Here is a 21,150-nt window from a genome sequence, read left to right as displayed (position 1 = left end):
CGAAGACTTTTTGCACATTTTACACCAGCAGATATCACATCCTCACTCTCTGTCCTTTTATAACCCTGGAATTGAAGAAGAGGTACGGTTTCCGAGGGCTTGTTATCCTGGCAAATGCAATTAAAAACTGATTGAAATGTTAAATAACTGCCAGCCCTCTCGCTTTATCATTGTTGTGGAATGCTAACATTTTCGGGGATCTATTTTCTGACCTGAATGAACAATTAATACCTGGAGCTAATAGCTCTGTGTGTCTTTATAAACCTGCTTTATTGCTGGTTAGGTAATAGTTTTTATAAATCACTCATCCATCAAAGCGACAGGGGAACCCGTGCATGCATGTTTACAAATAAATTAAGATAATTTTCACATGAAAGGTAGTCGAAATCTGGAACTTGCTCCCTGAAAAAGCTCTGGATCTTGGGACAATTAGACCTTCCAAGACTGAACTAGATAGATTTTCTTTTTAGACAGGGTTTCAAGCGATATGGGGCAATGGAGGGTAAATGGAGTTGAGGTGCTGATCAGCTATGAGCCTCGAGGAGCTGAATAGCCACCTCCTGTTCCTAAAGTTACACAATTAAAAAAACATGCACAGGGAAATTTAATAGCAGAACATTACTGGTGCTCCTATTTGCATGTTTAGTCAGAAAATATACTCCTAAAACTCTCAGCAACTTTGTTTCACACTCTTTAATAAAAAAATAAAACCTCTGTTGTTGCAGTAAGCAAAACCAGACTAGAGGTGCTGTTGATAGACTTTTCCACCCTCCTTAACATTTGCTGTAGTTTAATATTGATATTTCTAAGAAATATTGACTTATTTCCTCAGCACCCCTCAATGAGCTCATCAGCAAAAGTGTTATTGAACACAGCCAGCTTGAAAGTCCATCAGATGGTCATAGAGGACCAAGTCTAGGGAGCCTGTATTAAGTGGATAGTCGGTGTCCTTCCAGTAAACCTGTGCAGTAAGCTGGAAAATGACCACTCCGATGGAAACTATGTAATTCTGATCCTCATCACCATGCCCTATCTCATTCTCGTCAACTTTCTGCACTCCCTATAGCTCCTCCTCCTCCACTGTTGGCAGAATGCTGTTGTTGATATTAATCCTTATATTAATTTCCTTTGCACTGTTTCAGTGATAATCTGTTAAAAATGAGTGGTTGCTGTCTGTTAAAATAACAAAAATAAAAGCTGCTGGGTAAGTTAAATGTATGGAGGTAATAACATTGAAAATAATTCCTCTTCCTTTGTTGGCCACTTAACCATTTATGTGGTGGCGGGGGGGGTGGGGGGGTGGTGTGGGGAGAAGAAGGTGGGGAGTGGGGGTGGTGGGGGGGGGGTGGGGGGAAGATGGTGGGGGGTGGGGGGGGGTGGGAGAAGATGGTGGGGGGGCGGGGCGGTGGTTGCTGTCACAGTGGGAGCTGTTTGTAGCAAAGTTGTAAATGTATGGTTTATATGCGTATTTATGATTTTTCTGGAAAGAGTAAATAATTGACAGTCTTTTATGACATTCCCAGCAAGTATTGCTCAATTTTGCTGAGAAAATGACATGGTGTAACAGGGACCTCTCTACACCCCATTTAAACATAGCCTTGATATTAGTCTAAATACATCACAAGAGGAAAGTACAATCTTATCACCAGAAAATCAGTCTTCACTGTACGGAGGTTTGTAGTCAGCCACAAGGAAAAAATGTGGCTCAAATCGCCAAGGAAATGTGCAAATATAGGCCAGAATCTTGTGGAGGCAGCGGGGGTTTTGGCCACTGGCTGGGGAGCTATACCTCACCTCGTTTAGAGAATGTCCGCCGTATCTTGTTCCACTCAGGCACTTGACAGGCCAGCAGCAGGCCTTCCTTGTGATCAAGGACAGAAGTTCCCCTGGCCGAGAGCTGCTGGCCAATCTATTGGATGACAGTGTCACCAGGGAGGCGATAGCTGCTGCTAGTGTAAAACCCACCCAAGGCCAAGGATTGTCGCGGAATCCCAGGCCACGGGTGAGTTTTGACGGGAGGGTGTTCACAAGGTAGAGGTTATGGGGAAGGTGGGTCAGCAGCAAAGGCGGATGGTGACTATGGTAGGCGCCGTTCCTTCCTGAGGCTGGGTCCCTCGATCAGGTACTGAGTGCTTTAGAACCAAGGACACCCTCCCTTGGAGCTTGCAAGCAAACTAACACGAGCTTGCCCGCCATGCTCCCGGCATGGCGAGCCCCCCCATGCCCGCCTCTGGGTTAATAACAGTGGCAGCAGGATGTGGCCCTTAAATAGACGCTAAGTGCCCACTTTAGGACCTCATGGGCCTTCCCACCATGGACTTAATCAAAGTGGATTCCGAAAGGCAGCGGGTTCCCATCACCCTCCCGCCTGATTAAATGCTCCCCTGCCACCAAACTAGCTATGGAGAGTTGGGCACAAGATACCACCCATGGGCATGGTGCATCCAGCTGCCGCTGGTATAAACCTAATAGTGGGCGGTGGTGGGGGCTTGCCATGCAGGGAGCACAACAAGCAAATCTGTATGGGTTGTTTGGGGCCTCCCAGGGCTTCCCTCCTTCAAAGACACGCAGTGCCTGAGTGAGGGGCCCGAGATCAAGAACAAGGGCCCTGCTGAGAGCCACCCCCTCCCCCATTTCCCTGTGACCCCTCTCCTGTCATCACTCACCTTTGACCTGGGATCCAGCGACAATGCTAAGCTTTGGGTGGGTGTTGTACCGACAGCAGCCACCATTTCCCTGGTGGTGTTGCCATTTCATAGCGCTGTCGGCCTCTGATTGGTCAGTAGCACTCAGCCGGTAACCCTTGATCCCGGGGAAGGCCCACCACTGTGCAGTTAAGTGCTTGAATGGAACATAATTAGGTAGGTCTTCCCAAAAAGAGGCGATGTGGAGCTCTCACTGGCTTTCCAGCTGGTGGGCACACCCCCATCACATCTATTAGATACCACCCGTAGTCTTTTTAAAGATTCTACGAGCTGCCATATTTGATAATATATGGTTAAACAAATGCATTATTCTAAAAGTTCCAGATTTTCCACAACACAAATACAGAAAATATCCCCAATAAATGTTTCTCCTGTATTTGCTGCAGTGTGATTGTTTCAGCATTAGGTATCATTAATCATGCAGCATTGTTGACATTCTGTGCTGAGACAATGAATGCTTCAACAGTTTCAATGATGTTGCAGTGTAGATTTGTCTGGAAGGGCTGCGGATGTCTCTAGGATGTAACTAATCTTCTGAGGATTGTCTATTTGAACAGCGCTAGGGATTTTGGAGTTAAGGTTCAAGGGGTAGGAAATTTAAAAGTAAATATTGATTGTATATACCAGTCATTTTAACATTTAATTCATGTCAGTCAAAATGATAGTGTAAAGATGGTCCACCAGGTTAACTGATTTGCATACATTTTTGCCACCCGTGGCTCAGTTGGGAACATTCTCATCTGTGAATCAGAAGGTTGTGGGTTCCAGCCCCACTCCAGGCACTTGAGACATTGGGAAGAATTTTCTCCCCGTCCGGAGGGGTTGGGTGGGAGCGGGCGCAGGTGGACATGCAGCTGATCGCCGCTGGCGATCAGTTGCGTGCTGCCATTTTACGTGTGGGGAGGGCCAATTAAGGCCCGCCCAGCGTGATGAGCGCCCAGAAGCGCTGAGTGCTCCCTGTGTGAGTGGGGGGTGTAGGCTGAGTTGGGGCCTGCGCTCTTTTGCACATGCACGTGAAAGAGCATAGAAATCTCCGAGGCATGGAGCTGCCTCAGGGAGATTAGTTTGATTTTTAAAAATTTAAATAAAGGAAAAGAAAATTTTTAAGACGTCCCCTCATGTGACGGTGTCACATGAGCTGGAACATGTCTATGAATTTTATTAAAAATTTTTATTAAAGTTTAAAAACTTTCATGAAGCCTCATCCTGCCCATGGATGAGATTTCATGATAAATGCGAAGGCCGCCTGGGTTCTTCTCTTGCCCGTCCAACCTTAAAGCTGGATGGGCAGCTCAGTTAATTATTTTAATTGGAATTTAAATGGCCTTATTAGGCCTTTGGCAATTTGATGGATGGGCAGCCGACTCCAGTGCGTGCCCGCTGAACTGAAGATCTGAATGACGCGCGGTGATGTCGGAATGCACGCCGGATGTTACCGTGCGTCATTTTGCAAGTGGGGCCCACCCCCGCTCGCCGCCCTGAAGATTCTGGCCGTTACCTGGGCTGATACTGGAGGTGCTATTAGCTGGGGCAAACATTAAACTGAAGCCCCCAATGGCACTATTTTGAAGAAGAGCGGGGTTGTTCCCATCAGTATCCTGGCCAATATTTATCCCTCAACCAACATTACCAAACAGATGATCTGGTCATTACCATTTTGATGTTTGTGGGGCATTGTTTTGTGCTAATTGGCCACTGTGTTTCCTAAATTACAACAGTGACTACAATTCAAAAGTACTTGATTGGTTGCCAAGTGCTTTGGGATGTCCTGAGGTCATGAATGTGCTATATAAATTAAAACTGCTTTTTTTATTTACATTATGGTGGCTGTATCAGCTGTATAGTCAAAAATCCTTTGAGTGAGTGAATGCAACCCCTGTGGTTATTGTGGGCAATGAAGAATGAAATTTGGTTGATGATGACTGTTATAACAATTCTACTGAGTGGAAAAGGTGGCCAACACAGACGAGAGAAATGGCAGTATTTCAGAGGAATGAAAACAAATGCCTAGCATTCAAAGTCTGTAATTATTAGAATCCAGCTTTAAGAGATTTAAATAATCAGAACTATAGTTAATAATGAACCACTTTGTCCAAATTATTCAAAGACAATAGTTCTTTTTTGGTTCTATTGCAGTGCTGATTCTTAACTGCATTACATAAAACAATATTCTATTGAAAAGTCAACCTTTTCTAATAGATATGTGATTGAGAAACATCCAATTAGCGTGTGGTTTAATTGTCAGCAAATAATTTATCATATATTTCTTACTTTTTGATGATTTTCTTGTGTTTGCAATGAAAACTGAAGTCAGTGTTTGAGAAATCATTATTTTTCACTTCTAGTGCCAAGTTCCAGATTTATCAGGTCCAGTGCAGTCTCGATACGGGTTGTTCTACACTCTTGATTTGCCTTGCCAAAAATATCAAGAGAATTTTGCATATAAACCTATGATGTGATAATATAGCGTATGTATTTATTGCATACAAAGGCTTAAGTTTTTCAGCTAAGGATGAATACAGGGGGTATTCTACTACCTCTTTCCATGGTCTGCAGTGAGTTTACGTAAATGTTTGGTATTAGATCAAATAGCAGCCAAGAGGCTAAATTTCTTTCGATACAAATAAAACAGGAAATGCATTATTTTCTTTGTAACTTACAAACAGGTAACACAATCGAGGGAATGTATATTTTGAGAATACAATTTTGAGTTCAGCAGTGAGAAAAATGGCAGAAATCACATAACAGTGAATATTTTTTGATTTTCAAATAGCTAATGAGCAAACTAATTGGTATAAATGTAGAAAATGGATCTAGTTCTGTATTCCACAATATTTCTGTCAAATGGCTCAAAGACAATTGTAGAATTTCCAGATTATTCATGAGGCCTTAAATGTCCATGTTCAGTTCTGTCATTGCTAAGCACAAATTTCCTCTTCACACCATTACTTTTAGCTTTAGGGCAGAGAACACGTTTACCACAGTTAAGGATGTGCAACTTTCTCTGCAAAGTAGACACCCCAGATACTCGCCTGGCTGCACAAGCATTTGGGATTTGTATGACTGCATGAGCTTTGGCAGCATATCCAAGTGCTGGATTTTTGTGGCTTTTGTGATCTAAATCTTTTAGTGACATTTTATAATTAAGAATGTGTTTATATTTTAATAGCAACTCAACATATTTCACAAATAAGACATGAACTTTGAGTATACCTCTTCATTTAAATGATACTTATAATCTGAACAGATCAACTGAACTTTCCTGCTTTGTCAACCATTTACACACTTCAATCTTTTTTATTTTTAAAAATCTTTATTGTGCCCCCCTGTAACCTTCTCCATTCTAGTGGAAAAAAATCCTTGGCCTGAATCTTCTGGTTGGCGTGCGGGGGTGGGCCCTGCTTGCCGATGCGTAAAATGACGCATGGTGATGTCGGCCGTGCATCCCGAGGTCACCGTGCGTCATTCCGATCTTCAGTTCGGCGGGCACGCACCAGAGTTGGCTGCGCGCCACCAAACTGTAAAAGGCCTATTAAGGCATTTAAATAGCATTTGAAGTAATTAACAGGGCTGCCTGTCCAAACTTAAGGTTGGCGGGCAGGCCAGGAGCCCAGGTGGCCTTCGCATTTTTCATGGAACCCCATCCACGGGCGGGATGAGGTTTCATGAAGGGTTTTTAAATGTAATAAAATTTTTTATTAAAATTCATTGACATGTCCCAGCTCACGTGACACTGTCACATGAGGGGACATGTCTGAATAATTTTTTTTTCTTTATTTCAGTTTTTCATTACCAACTTAATCTCCCTGAGGCATGGAGCTGCTTCAGGGAGATTTCTGCGCTCTTGCACGTGCACGCACGGACTAGCGCAGGCCTCGACTCTCCCTCCTCCCCCCACCTGCACAGGGAGCGCTCAGCGTTTCCAGGTGCGCATCACACTGGGCAGGCAGCTGAAGCTGTCAGGAATCCACTGCTACCAATATCTTGTATGGTTTTAGTAAGAACATATATAGAACCTCTCTTCCAAAATAGACATGCATAGCAACAGCAGAGGATATGAGAGAGGTGGTAGTGAGATAGAGCTGAGTTTCATCAGTGTGCATATGAAAACTAACGCTGTGTCATGGGAAGGACACAGCAAAATTCACTAGAATGATAAGGGGTACACGGTTTGGGAAAATTCTTGAAAAGCTAAGGGGGAGAATTTTCTCCCCATTGGGCAGGCTAGACGAGACCAGGCAGGCGCGCAGCTGATCGCCGCCCACAATTGGCTGCGCACCGCCATTTTATGTGGGCGGACCTGTTAAGGCCTGCCCAGTGTGATGCGCACCCGGAAACGCTGAGCGCTCCCTGTGCAGGTGGGGGGAGGAGGGAGAGTCGAGGCCTGCGCTAGTCCGTGCGTGCACGTGCAAGAGCGCAGAAATCTCCCTGAAGCAGCTCCATGCCTCAGGGAGATTAAGTTGGTAATGAAAAACTGAAATAAAGAAAAAAAAATTATTCAGACATGTCCCCTCATGTGACAGTGTCACGTGAGCTGGGACATGTCAATGAATTTTAATAAAAAATTTTATTACATTTAAAAACCCTTCATGAAACCTCATCCCGCCCGTGGATGGGGTTCCATGAAAAATGCGAAGGCCACCTGGGCTCCTGGCCTGCCCGCCAACCTTAAGTTTGGACAGGCAGCCCTGTTAATTACTTCAAATGCTATTTAAATGCCTTAATAGGCCTTTTACAGTTTGGTGGCGCGCAGCCAACTCTGGTGCGTGCCCGCCGAACTGAAGATCGGAATGACGCACGGTGACCTCGGGATGCACGGCCGACATCACCATGCGTCATTTTATGCGTCGGCAAGCAGGGCCCGCCCCCGCACGCCAACCAGAAGATTCAGGCCAAGGATTTTTTTCCACTAGAATGGAGAAGGTTACAGGGGGGCACAATAAAGATTTTTAAAAATAAAAAAGATTGAAGTGTGTAAATGGTTGACAAAGCAGGAAAGTTCAGATGATCTGTTCAGATTATAAGTATCATTTAAATGAAGAGGTATACTCAAGGTTCATGTCTTATTTTGTGATCATGGCATGCGATGGAGATACTCTGAGTATGGAAATCAATTGGTTTGTTTTGGGAAGAATCTTAATACTAGTGCCACTATTGACTGCCCACATAATGCAAAATGGTGTTGCTTTTAAATAATGGAAAAAAACAAAGGAGGCATTACAAAATAAAAGGGGAAAGAAAGATGCATGGAAGAAAAAGAGATTGACAGAGTGTGGGGAATGAACCCATTGAATTCTAAGAATGAGAAGTTAGAGATAGGAGGGAAAATAATTGGGATCTGCATCAAGTAAAAGCAACCAGGAGAGGGAAAAAAATGAAGAGAGCTATCTGAGATCACCACAGAAAGCAACAAGTAAACAATTCTATTCTTTTAGTGACTTTCTTCGTGAATAAAGATTTAATTGCTCTCGTATCTTATAAAATAATGCACCCAAATCAAAAGGGATATTTAATTCCATTTAAATTGAGGAGTTTATGTTCAATCTGCTTAATGAAAGGAAATTAACCTATTGAGACCCACTTGTAATAATGTTGCTTTGACACATCTCATGCATTTACGTTGGCACAGAGCCAGCATAAATGGTGAACTTATTCATTCAACTGTGGAACACATCAAGCTTAGTTAAAAGACAAATAAAGATTTTGTAAATTCAATTTTGCAGACTCCATAATAGATGTCCTATTAGATAGTATGATCAAAAATTGTGTTTTATGTTAAGGATACCAATCATAATGTGGCAGCAAACAATGGCAGATTTAGGGCATATGTGCCAGCATTCTCTTGTGAACCTGAATGCTGGTGGCAGCTTTGACCCAACCCAATTCCTGCTGGCAGCTCTCACACTCGAGTAAATGAACTTACAGGTGACAAATCTGTCACATTTAATATGGAAAAGATGGACATAAAGCAGAAAAATCAAGCACATTAGTGACATGAATTAAGTAAATAAAATATGCATCCAAATGAATTAACCTGTGGTTGATTTGTTGAAGAAATTTGAAACAAAAAGAAACACAAAGGTTTGGTGTTAAATCTTTAGATATTAGAACAAGGCAGGCTGCTGCAACATTTTCTTTAGTCAGATTAAAGCTGTTGAACCGAGAAACTCAGTAGTGATTCTTGGAGATAAGAGTAAGCCACGCTGCAGATCTTTTGGATTAAACACCACCCACCACTTTCATCTGTGTGTTAGCCTGAGTCAACAGTGTATCTGACATGGGTGAATAATCTTAGCCACAATAAGCTTTATACACAGAATTGAAAAATGTTGTCTCCAAATTAACCTAGTTTCTCAGATTTTTGTGTTGCTGTCATATTCTTGTGGATTTATTAACTACTGTTTGGTGCAGCAGTGTTTAATAGCTTTGTATTTTCCAGATCTGTGTAAAATTCAGCAAATGTTGGAAGTGATTTAATTTGTACTTGGAAATACAGCTTTGTTGCAGAAAATATTTTTTTGCATCATGTTTAATGATGTCTAAACTTGGAATGAAAAGAGGAGGTCCATCACACTTCAATAATCAGAGGGATAAACTAAGTTGTAATTGGGGACACGTAGCTGAACTGCATTCATAGGAACGTAGAAGCACAGGAAACAGGTGCAGGAGTAGGCCATTCAGCCCCTCGAGCCTGTTCCACCGTCAGCTAGATCATGGTTGATCTTTTACCTCAGTGCAGTTTTCCCCCACTATCCCCATATCCTTTGAAATCTATCCATCTCTATCTTGAGAATTCCAAAGATTTACCACTCTGAAAAAATTCCTCCGCATCTCAGTCCTAAATAGCCTACTCCTTCTGAGACTGTGCCCCCTGATTCTAGAAACCCCTGCCAGGGGAAAGATCCTTCCAATTAAATAGCCTATTATTAACTACAACCTAGCAAAGTTCATTATTGCTATTTCTTACTATGTTTTAAAGATTATTTAAGGACATTTTTGGCCTTACAAAAAAAATGTTTTATTTTGGCATGTGTGTATGGGCTTAGGTGAGGTCCAGGGCTGGTCACTTAGTTCAGAGGTGGTAATAAACACTGGTAGCTTCATTGCCAAGAGCTGTGTAGATAGGTTTTGTTTTGCAACGGTTATAGCAAACTGTTAAGAAAAAGAAACTTGCAGTTATATAATCTCTTATTATTGAGGGTTATCAAATTGCTTTACCTAATTTATTCAATTTATTACTTCTGAAGTGCAGTTTTTGTTACGTTAGCAAAAGTGGCAACCATGTCTGCATCAGCAACCTCGCATAAACAGCAGTGAAATGAGTGATTATTTAATCTGTATTTTGGTGCTGTTTTTTTAAAGGCAGAATATTAGCCATGTCACTCGGAGAACTTTTTGGCCCTCTTTGAGTAATGATATGGGATCTTTCACATCTACTTGAACCACCTGAACAGGCAAATAGAACTTTGATCATAAATAGGGTGGGGAGTAGGCCATTTGGCTCCCTAAGCCTGCTCTGCCATTTAACAAAATAACGGCTGATCTGATTATGTCCTTAACTCCACTTTCCTGCCTACCCACACATAACCCTTGACCCCCTTATAGATCAAAAATCTGTCGAACTCAGCCTTGAATATTTTCAATGCCCCAGCCTCCACTGCTTTCTGTGGTACAGAAATCCAAAGACTAATGACCGTCTGAGAGAAAAAACATTCCTCCTCATCTCTGCCTTAAATAGAAGACCCCTTATTTTTAAACTGTGCCTCCTAGTTCTAGATGCCCCCACTAGAGCAAACATGCTCCCAGCATCTACTGTGTCAAGCCCCCTCAGAATCTTGTACGTTTCAATAAGATCACCCCTTATTCTTCTAAACTACAATGAGTACAGGCCCAACTTGTTCAGCCTTTCCTCAAAAGACAACCCCTTCATCCCAGGAATCAACCAAAAGAACCTTCTCTCAACTGCCCGCAATGTAAGTATACCTCTCCTTATTTAAGGAGACCAAAACTATATACAGTACTCTAGGTGCAGTCTCACCAATGCCCTGTACAATTGTAGCAAGATTTCACTACTTTTATAGTCCAAATCCCTTGCAATAAAGGCTAACATTCCATTTACCTTCCTAATTACTTGCTCTACCTGTCCCTATTTGCTAATTTTTTGTGATTCATGTACCAGGACAAAAAGATCCTTTGCACTGCAGCATTCTGCAGCGTGTTTCCATTTAAATAATATTCTGCTTTTCTATTCTTCCTGCCCAAGTGAACAACCTGTCATTTTCCTATGTTATACTCCACCTGCCAAATCTTTGCCTACTCACAACTTGCTTTTCTACCTACCATTGTATTGCCAGCAAATCTGGCTACAATACACTTGCTCCCGTCATCCAAGTCATTAACATAGAATATAAATGGTTGAGGCCCCCACACTGATCCCTGTGGCAATACACTTGTCACAGTTCGACAACCTGAAAATGACCTATTTACCTGGACTCTGTTTCCTGTTAGATCGCCTACCCAGTTAAGGTCTTAAGTGAAGAATGGAATATTAATAAACTGGTCATTGCATTCTGCTTCCTTCAAATCCACTATCTGAATGCCATTCAGCTCAATCAGCAGTGCTTTTGCTTCTTGGTCCATCGATTATGGTTTTAAACCCCAAAACAGGACTCAAGCACATAGTCTAGGCTATGCTTTGATATGAAACCGAGGAACTGCTACAACACCAGAGGTGTCATCCGTCAGATAAGAAGCCAAAGGTGTCATCTGATGGTTCAAATTGATGTCATAATATGCTGGCACAGTTTAGTGTAAATAGCTGAATCATTAATTGCAAATAGCCTTCCCTCAACCAGTACTGTCATAAAAAATAGACTGGCTATTTTTTCACCACCGCCTTGTTTGTAGAATATTGTGAATTAGCAGTCATGTTTACCAATATGGTAGCCATTGCAGTCAAAAAGGTACTTCATTTTGAATATGTATATTGGTTCAAGATGTCATAAGGCACAATTTGAAACAAAGTATTGTTTTCCCCTCCTGCAGAATCTTTGTTTTCTAACAAGTAAACCCATGCAACAGTTCACTTCACCCGCTGTCACTGTTGTTCAGACAAAGTTATTGTGGAGGGAAAAAAGTACATCAATATTTGCTTTGGTCTCCAATCCTTGTGGTAGTGATGGGGTGGGGGGTTCGTTGGGCGTATTAACCCCCTCACCCCCTCTCACCAACCCATGCGATGGGCGGGAGATGATCAGGGGGAGGAGAGACTGGTTAAGAATTAAAAATGGGGGAAACAAGATACCCCAACTTGCTGCGTACTCTCAATTTACAGCAATTTTATGTGTAAATTGATTAGAAACTGTAATTCAGAAAATAAATATAATTGAACAGTGACCATCTAACTATGACTATGCTAATTATAGTGCTTTGTAAAAATCACACTTGAAATGGGACATTTGTGTGATATTATTAACCGATCATGTCAAATTGTTCCTAACACCTTCACTACCAAAGGCAAATACAAAATGATCCATCATTTAGTAATTTGGGCACTCTTCCAATTCTTTTAACTCATGTAGAAAAGCGCAGTTTCCATAGGCAGACTCATTTTTTTCTCTGATTTGAAAATTGCATTATTTTGCATGCCATGAATGGGTATGATAAGCCACAGAGTGAGCAGTGACCTTTTTGCAGGTTACCATTAACAGGTAGCACAGGTTGACCTCATGCCCTCCTGGCAGCCTGGTGGAAAGCACCACTTTGCCTGACCTCGTCATTAAGGCTAGAATTCTTTGAATTTCTTTGCAAGATTTATAATTATGTGGAAATGAAACAATCCCACAGGTAGCAATACACCATGCTTTCACTTGTTTTAAAAATAATTAAGAACCTGAAATCTTATACTCTTTTTTTTTCTGAGTCTTTTAGCTGAGACTTTATCGGACATAATGTGAATGCTTCTTTGCTCCATAGAATCTTAACTTCGTGTCGCAGTACAGAAACAGGCACTTGAAGGAGGGGAGTTCACATTGTATTAGCTTATCCAAAAGTTCATGTTTTAAGTTGGAAGTCAAGCTGGCCTCTATTTCCAACACATCCATCAGCATCCCGTTCACCACCTTAACCATTCCCTCCCTTCGCCACCAGAGTACCGTGATGACAGAATGTATCACCTACAAATGCATTGCAGCAACTTGCTAACTCCTTCGACAGCATCTTCCAAACCCGTGACCTCTACCACCCAGAAAGACAAGGGCAGCAGACACATGGGAGCAACACTAGCTGCAGGTTTCCTTTGAAGCCAGACAGCATTCTGACTTGGAACTATATCTCTGTTCCTTCTCTGTTAGTTCTCCAGGTCAAAATCCTGGAACTCCCTCCCTAACAGCACTGTTGGTGTACCTACAGCACATCAGCTGCAGTGGATCAAGAAGGCGGCTCACCACCATCATCTTGAGGGCAATTACAAATTTACAATTGCACTTCTAAGTGTTTTTAAGAGTTCAAGTGGATATAATATTTACATGTTATACAATGACAGTCTGCTTTACTGAATTTTTGGTGAGAAGTGTTTTTTTCACAAATCTCTTCAGTGTGAATGTGCATTAAATTCATGGAAATATTAGAAGCTATTATTAAAGATGTTATAGCAGGGCACTTAGAAAAATTCAAGGCAACCAGGCAGAGTTAACATGGTTTTGTGAAAGGGAAATCATAGTTAACCAATTCATTGGAGCTCTTTGAAGGAGTCACATGTGCTGTGGATAAAGGGGAACCAATGGATGGACTGTACTTAGATTTCCAGAAGGCATTTGATAAAGTGTCACATCAAAGGTTGTTTTGGAAAATAAAAGCTCATGGTGTAGGGGTTGATATATTGGCATGGATAGAAGATTCTCTGGTTAACAGGAAGCAGAGAGTTGGCATAAATGGGCCTTTTCCTGGTTGGCAGGATGTGATGTGTGGTGTGCCACAGGGATCAGTGCTGGGACCTCAAAACTTCTTAAAATTTATATAAATGACTTGAATGAAGGAACCAAAGGAATGGTTGCTAAATTTGCTGATGACATACAGATAGGTAGGAAAGTAAATTGTGAAGAGGACATAAGGAGGCTACAAAGGGACATAGGTTAAGTGAGTGGGCAAAGATCTGACAAATGGAGTATAATGTGGGCAAATGTGAAATTGTCCATTTTGGCAGGAAGAATAAAAAAGAAGTTTATTATCTAAACGGTGAGAGAATACAGAGCTCTGAGATTCAGAGGGGCCTGGGTGTCCTAGTGCATGAATCACAAAAGGCTAGTTTGCAGGTACAGCAAGTAATTAGGAAAGATAATAGAATGTTATCATTTATTGTGAGGGGAATTGATTATAAAAGTAAGGAAGTAATGCTTCAGTTGTACAAGGCACTGGTCAGACCACATCTGGAGTATTATGCACAGTATTGGTCTCCTTATTTAAGGAAAGATGTAAATGGGTTAGAAGCAGTTCAGAGAAGGTTTACTAGACTAATATCAGGCAGGTTGTCTTCTGAGGAAAGGTTGGACAGATTAGGTTTGTATCCACTGGAGTTTAGAAGAGTAAGAGGAGATTTGATTGAAACCTTTAAGATCCTGAGCAGTCTTGACAGGGTGGATGTGGAGAGGATGTTTCCTGTTGTGGGAGAATCTAGAACTAGGGGTCACTATTTAAAAATAAAGGGTTGCTCATTTAAGACAGATGAGGAGAATTTTTTTCTCTCAGCAGGTCGAGAGTCTTTGGAACTCTCTCCCGGAAAAGGCAGTGGAAGCAGAGTCTTTGAATATTTTTACGGCAGAGCTAGATAGATTCTTGATTAACAAGGGGTTGAAAGGTTATCAGGGGTAGGCAGGGATGTAGGGTTGAGGTTGCAATCAGATCAGCCATAATCTTGAATTGCGGAGCAGGCTCGCGGGGCCGAGTGGTCTACGCCTGCTCCTAATTTGTATGTTCGTAGGTTAATTAATACTTAGAAGAGAGATTTGGCAGCTTTTTTAAACTGAAATCTACAAATTGAAATGTATTTTTAAACAAATAATTCTTATAACAAACATAAATCCAAAAGCTTAAATTTGTACAATATTTCCGTTTTGAACGATATGATTTACATGCCCTGCACTGCTCACATAATGTTGGAACTCTCTTAGCATCTGTAGCTTCAGGGGTCATTAAAAATGAATTATGTGTCAGATTTCATTTGCTATTAGGAATGAGTAGTATTTCCGTTTCCATGAAGATGACAATAAAAATGCCAAGGTAAATGGAACTTCTTTTAAACTAGCCCTCTATGAATTCACCACCTTAGTTGAAGTCTTGACTTGAAACTAGCTCCTGAAGCCAAATGTTTAATAGTTACGCTTTTTAATAATCCAACAAACCAAGCTCCAAGCCAAAGTAACAATCCTTAAAATACTCTAACACTTGTGGAGCGGAATCTTATGCCAATGGGATTTTACAGTACTACCAAAGTCAGTGGACTGCTGAACAATTGGCTGTATTTTACGGCCACACACACACACACCACCACACACACCCCCACCCCCCACCCCCCCCCCCCACCCCCGTCAAGACAGGGCTGTAACATTCCGACCTTGACCTTCCACCGTCCTCACCATAATACAATAAATATTAGTTTCTTTAAGGCCTTGGGTATATTGCGGAAATAAGTGGAAGGGGAAAATCAAGTGAGACCTACCAACACCAGGGGCAAAATTTTGCGTCTCACGGGTGGGCGCACACCTGACCTGATCGGGAGTAAAATAGTGTGCGATGATGTCAGGTGAGCGTCCCAACGTTATCGCACATTTCGGTTGGCGGGTGCACGCGAGAGTTGGCAGCGCGCCCGCCGACAATTAATAGGCCTATTAAGGCCATTAAACCAACAAGTAATTTGTATTTTTCGCTGCCCGTCCAACCTTACGGTTGACGGGCGGACGAATACGCCAGATAGCCTTTACGCTTTTTAGGAATCCTCATCCACAGGCGGGATGTAGTTCCCAACAATAATTTAAAAAAACAATGAACATTTTTAAACATCATTTTTATTATGTTCATGTGACTGAGTCACATGTGGGGACACGTTTCCCTTATTTTTAAAATTTCTATTTTTCATTGTAAAATTCTTCAGCCCCCTGAGGCAGCTGTGCCTTCAGGGAGCTTTAAGTGCCCTCTCACCCGCGCATGTGCAGACTTCAGCGCTCGCGCTCCTCCCGCCCCCACCTTGGCAGCACTGAGGTTACCAGCACATGTTTCACGTTGGCTGACCATTAATTGGTGAAATTGCAGTTGGGGCCCAATCATGGGTGGCGGTCTGTTTCATGGCTGCTCCCAGGCCCGACGAAGGGAAAATCCTGCCCCAGATCTTCATGCTGAAGATGTTCCAAATGTAATTTCTGTTAGGCTGGGGTATATGAAAATATCATTTACGCCATACAAGGCTTGTGATGTGACAAGGCGGCAGGGTTGGAGGGCTGGCTTCACCCAGCAGAACTCCTGTTTTATACCCACAATTTTGATGGAATGTTAGATGTGCCAATAGGCTGGAAATCTTGAAGTAGAAGGGGAAAATATTGACTGAAATGCCGAATTTTCCCAGTCCTGTGATAATGGGCTTGGAGGTGAGGAAGCCACATCGGGATGGATCCCTGATGCATTTCTGCCACTGAAGAACTTTCCCAAGGGCAGGCTATGAAGCAGATTGGAGACAGGCAGCCAATTATTCTGGTTAACACCCTAACAAGGGGTGATTCTGCAGTCTCGCCATCATTTTGCTGCCGATGGAGGCTGCCAGTTGAATGGAAGTGGCCCTCCCCTGTGACAGACCAGGGGGTCATTGGAGCCCAAGCCCCATTGATGGGGCTGCAAGAATGAAAGGTAGTATTTGTGGCCAATCTGGATCCAGTGGAGAGGTTTCCCCTCCAGTCCACTGGACCTGCCAGCATAGATTCTGTTTACTTCTTTGCTGCTGTGCAGCCCAGCGAGGGCACCTCTATGTTGAGGTGCCCTTGTGGTCTGTAATCTGCCTCAACAGCGCCCAACTCACCCGGTGAGGCTACCAACTCCCAAGAGCTGCAGGTCTTAGATTTGGACTGCAGTATCGAAAGCCTGCCTGCTGTCCTTAATAGGATGGTGAATGTGAAGGTGGCCAATTAGGACGCTGCCATGTGGAAGATTGCTGAGCCGGTCTCACTGTCCGAAAGTGCGAGCTCGGGACCCTCATTTACTCCTTGCATCCGGGTCCTGAAGCCAAAGCATCTGGTTTTTGTGGTGACATTTGGTTGGGGCAGAGAGGGTTCAAAAATACTGTATAGGGAAGCCACAGTGAAGAAAAATGCATTTAGAGAAACTTTTTGTTAGAATCAAATTCAGAAGGTTTATTTCTAATCATTTACTGACATTTTATAGGTGTATCCTGCCAATATGTTATCATATTTAGGTGCATTATTGTATATGCAATCAATTTGTCTCAAATCTGTCATCTATAGCAGAGTAAAATTGGAGCAAATATGTTTGGTCTGAGAAAGAAGAAACTGCTGTTTGTGTAATAAGCACTTCTGGATGTACATCTTTGTTATGAGGCTCAGAAATTAGGTTCCGGTTGAAATGACATTACAGTTGTGAATTATTTTGCATATCTTATGAGAAAAATTGAAATTGCCACTGTATTTTTGACATCACAACTCATTTAACCCCGTTGATTTTTATTTTGGATGCTGCTACACTTCGGTTGAAGATTGGCATCTGTAATGGTGTGCCTCAGGAGGAGGCCATATCAATTCCTCATCCCAGCATTAGTTCATATTTAGTGTTGTTTCATGTTTGTGCTGCAAACTACAAAGGTTGATTAAGCTGATGATGTAAATACTGCAGGCAAATGAAATATCAAAATGCAGAAAAACTAACATCAGATTTGTCCCCTATCAGCCAGTGCTTGCTGCAGCATGTTCGTAGAATGCCATTTGAACTGAATGCTGCATACCTTTTGTCTTTCAGACACATACTGGAGAGAAGGAGAAGATTTGTCCATATTGTGGCCAGAAATTTGCCAGCAATGGAACATTACGTGTGCACATTCGAAGCCACACAGGTACATGTTGAGCAGAATTGGGGAGATTCACCTAAGTTAAACACTGGCTTTACTTAAGAGCATGGGAGCACAATAAGCTGCTGTTTGACATGCTGCATGATGGAATGTGTGGCCATGAGCTTGCAGTAAGTCCCAAACAACCCACTTCCAACGTTGGTTTAACTATTAGGGGGAAATGGCAATTGGAAAACAGATGCATCTTATTATTAGTGGGGAAAATCAGACTGATCTGAATTTGCAGCTATCAGCTGAGTGATGAATTCCATTCCAGCATTCTGGTAAGAATAATATGACAGTCCATTTGACCAGATAATGAAACAGTTATAACAAATCTGAGTTTTTGTTTTTATGTGTGGATATGGCAGAACGGGTTCTCAATCATTTTGCACTCTGAGGGAACCCCCTCCCATGTTATAACAGTTCCACAGACCTCTCGAGAACACCAGAAGTATTTTTCCTGTGGAAAAATTAGTTATACAATTAAAAGTATATGTATTATTTTTGTTTTGCTTACTTAATGTGACACTTGTTGCGAGTACAGAGTTGCTCCTCTGACCTGGTAAAAGCCAACAGCAAATTCACACACAGCAAGATCCCACAACATAAAATCAGATGGATCACCATAAGCAATGTGTACCTAAACTCCAGGCTCACTCCTCAAAACAACATGATGTTTATAATATATAAAAACATTCAATGTTCAAGGCCATCCACACCTTGCAAGAGTGCTATTCCTGTAACTTAGACCTGGGACCGTGAGCTCCCAGCAGTGGTACCAGCAAGCAATTTGATCAGCTGTCCATGCCACGCTTGGCTCATTAGCAACTCTCTCGGACAAGCTGTAGTCAGTCGTATAAAGAGCAAATGATGAAATCAGCCTAATATTCGCTGAAAGCCTTTGGTTAATTCTTGGCCCATTACCCCTGTCATGTCCCAAGACATGAAAGAGATCATATACTTCTATTCAAATCTTATCCTTTTGCTTATTTGAAAAGTGGACTTTGCTGAACCAAAAGATAGCTGTACAGGTCACATGATTCTGAAGTTGGCTACAGTTTCTGGAAATTTTCCAACAGCAGTTACATGACACAAGCTCAACCCTCATCCTTGTGGCATCTCGCACCTCTCATTGTGAGGATACATTATAATCAACAAACTTAGGGACCAGCAGATGATCAGTCTCCCCAGTCTGGTCCTATGACAAAGGGGAAGCCATTGAAACTCATTATACCTGCAGAGGCACTAAAAGCCACCCATTTATCTCCAAGGTAAACAGTGGATTTTGACCAGAGACATAGGCCAGAATTTTGCCCTTGACGGGCGGGCGGCTGATTGCCACCGCCGAAACGGGCCGCACTGCCATTTTCCGCGGTCGGGCCAATTAAGGCCCGTCCAACGGGTTAGCGACTCCCATGGAGAACGGGAAAATAGTCGCGGAGGCGGGCGTGCTCAGACTGCCGGTTCCAATGGGGAACTGGCAGTCTGAATAAAGAGTGGCTAGGCAGCCTGCTTGAGGCAGTGCACCATGGCCACTCGGAGAGAGAGAGACGCAGCTGTCACAGGACAGGAGCATGAGCAGGAGGAGGGGGGGCAGGCTGCTGGAGAGGCCAGAGGGGGGTGGTGGTGCCAGTGTGCTCCTTGCTTCTCTGATGCATGCCATGCTGTCCTCCTCCAAGAGGTGTCCAGCCATCGGGATGTATTGTATCCAGAGGATGGGAGGAGGAGGGCCCCCCATGTCACCAGGTAGGCGTGGGAGGAGGTGGGTGACGCTGTAAGCGCCCATGATAATGTACGGCGCACAGGCACGCAGTTCTGCAAGAGATTCAATGATCTGCTGCGCTCTGGAAGGGTGAGTACCATGTCTGTCTTGGCCATTTGACCTAGCAGGTAGCCTTAACCTTTGAGGGCCCCCCCCCCCCCCCCTCCATATCTTGTTGTCGTTACTGCATTGGGCATTTGGCACACGCTGGGTGGGCAAACGGATAGTGACCATGCTTACATCAGCCTTAGTGGTTGAGGAGAAGATGGGTTTTCCCTGCAGCATATGTTGGTGTTTGTCACATTTGAGTAGTCTGAGGGCAACCTGCAGGGGAGACAGCTAGACACATACTCAGAACTCCAACACATGTCATATTGATGGTGATGAGATGGTGGAAGGGGAGCCTCAAGGTGTCGTGGCCAAGACCCATCTGCTGGCCTCGGCGCTGCACCTAGTTGTGCCTCCTTGCTATGGGCGCTAAGACCCGTGTGCTATTTTAGTGATGGACGTCGAATGTGTCCAAGGTGGCCATTGGGGGAGGGGGTTGGGAGCAGCCGTACTATCTTCTGGAGACTGTTCACCAGTAGTGTGGACAGGAGCCGCTGGAGGCCTCAGATGGACCACTGTGGTTGGGGTGCGGCGTGCGCGTGCAGAGTACATGAGCGATAAGCCCCAATAAATCCTCTTCTCTGTTCTGCAGGCAAAAACTGAGCACAATCAGAGGGAGCACCAGAGGACTGGAGGTGGGCACCCCCTGCTCCAGTGCCTCACACCCTTTGAGGAGCAGGCCATGGAGCTGGGGAGGAGGCAGGCGGCCAGGGCGGCAGGTGGCGGCGAGGCTGGGGTGCAGCGGCCAGGTATTTGAGGTCCACAGTCCCATCCACTCTGTCTGCCCACCATCCAAAGCACTGATGGTTGCTGCAATCGTTAATGCTACAACACTGCTCATTCACAGACTGAGACACTTTGACATGTGGGTCATACACAAAGGCCCCTCGTCCCCTTGAGTATGCGCATCTCCATCACCTTCCAAAGTCACCTTATCCCATTTGTGACCACTATCCCCATGGCCTAACATGCCATGGCATCACTGCTGCACAGCCAAAGACTTATAGCATCTTAGGGGGTTTGGAACCTCCACCATCCTTTCAGCCAGTCGCCCCACATTACTCTGTCCAAAAGGTCCTCAGCACCTCAGCTGTGAACCTCATGGCACTCAACTTAAATAAATGCCACCAGGTTACTCATCCCTGCGCCAAGGGGAAATGTTGCCTTCTGCACACCCGGCCTATGCCCCTCCTAACTGAATGAAGGCCAATTATGTGACCTGTCAATCTCCTGTGCTCCACGGCAAAGGTCACAAGTATTTGCGATGTTTCCTCAGCCCCACAATTATCCAGGCCAGCATGCATCCTGGTCAGGTACCCCTGCACTCTCCCCACTCCAATGACACATAACATGCCATGTGGCATTCCTGAGGCCATCAGACCTGCCTGTCAGTATGCACGTCTAATGTTTGGGCCTCCTCTTGGCTCTTTTCCACCCCACCAATGTTCTTCTCCTGAGGGTCTTGAAGGGCG

At 43.6% G+C, this 21,150-nt stretch overlaps 1 protein-coding gene across 5 annotated transcripts in view; it reads left to right on the top strand.

Moving 5' to 3' along the window:
- prdm5 (PR domain containing 5) overlaps positions 1-21,150 on the top strand; it is a 368,385-nt gene that overhangs the window by 215,756 nt on the left and 131,479 nt on the right. For all 5 annotated transcript variants that reach the window (XM_078543358.1, XM_078543346.1, XM_078543337.1 and 2 more), the window contains one exon: positions 17,718-17,811. In XM_078543358.1, the coding sequence (XP_078399484.1) occupies positions 17,718-17,811 (94 nt within the window). The remainder of the gene's footprint in view (positions 1-17,717; positions 17,812-21,150) is intronic.

Source organism: Cetorhinus maximus, chromosome 1 (genome assembly GCF_964194155.1).
Source record: "Cetorhinus maximus chromosome 1, sCetMax3.hap1.1, whole genome shotgun sequence".
Classification (NCBI taxonomy): domain Eukaryota; kingdom Metazoa; phylum Chordata; class Chondrichthyes; order Lamniformes; family Cetorhinidae; genus Cetorhinus; species Cetorhinus maximus.
Note: the sequence above shows the minus strand (reverse complement) of the source record. Positions and strands in the feature narration are given on the sequence as shown.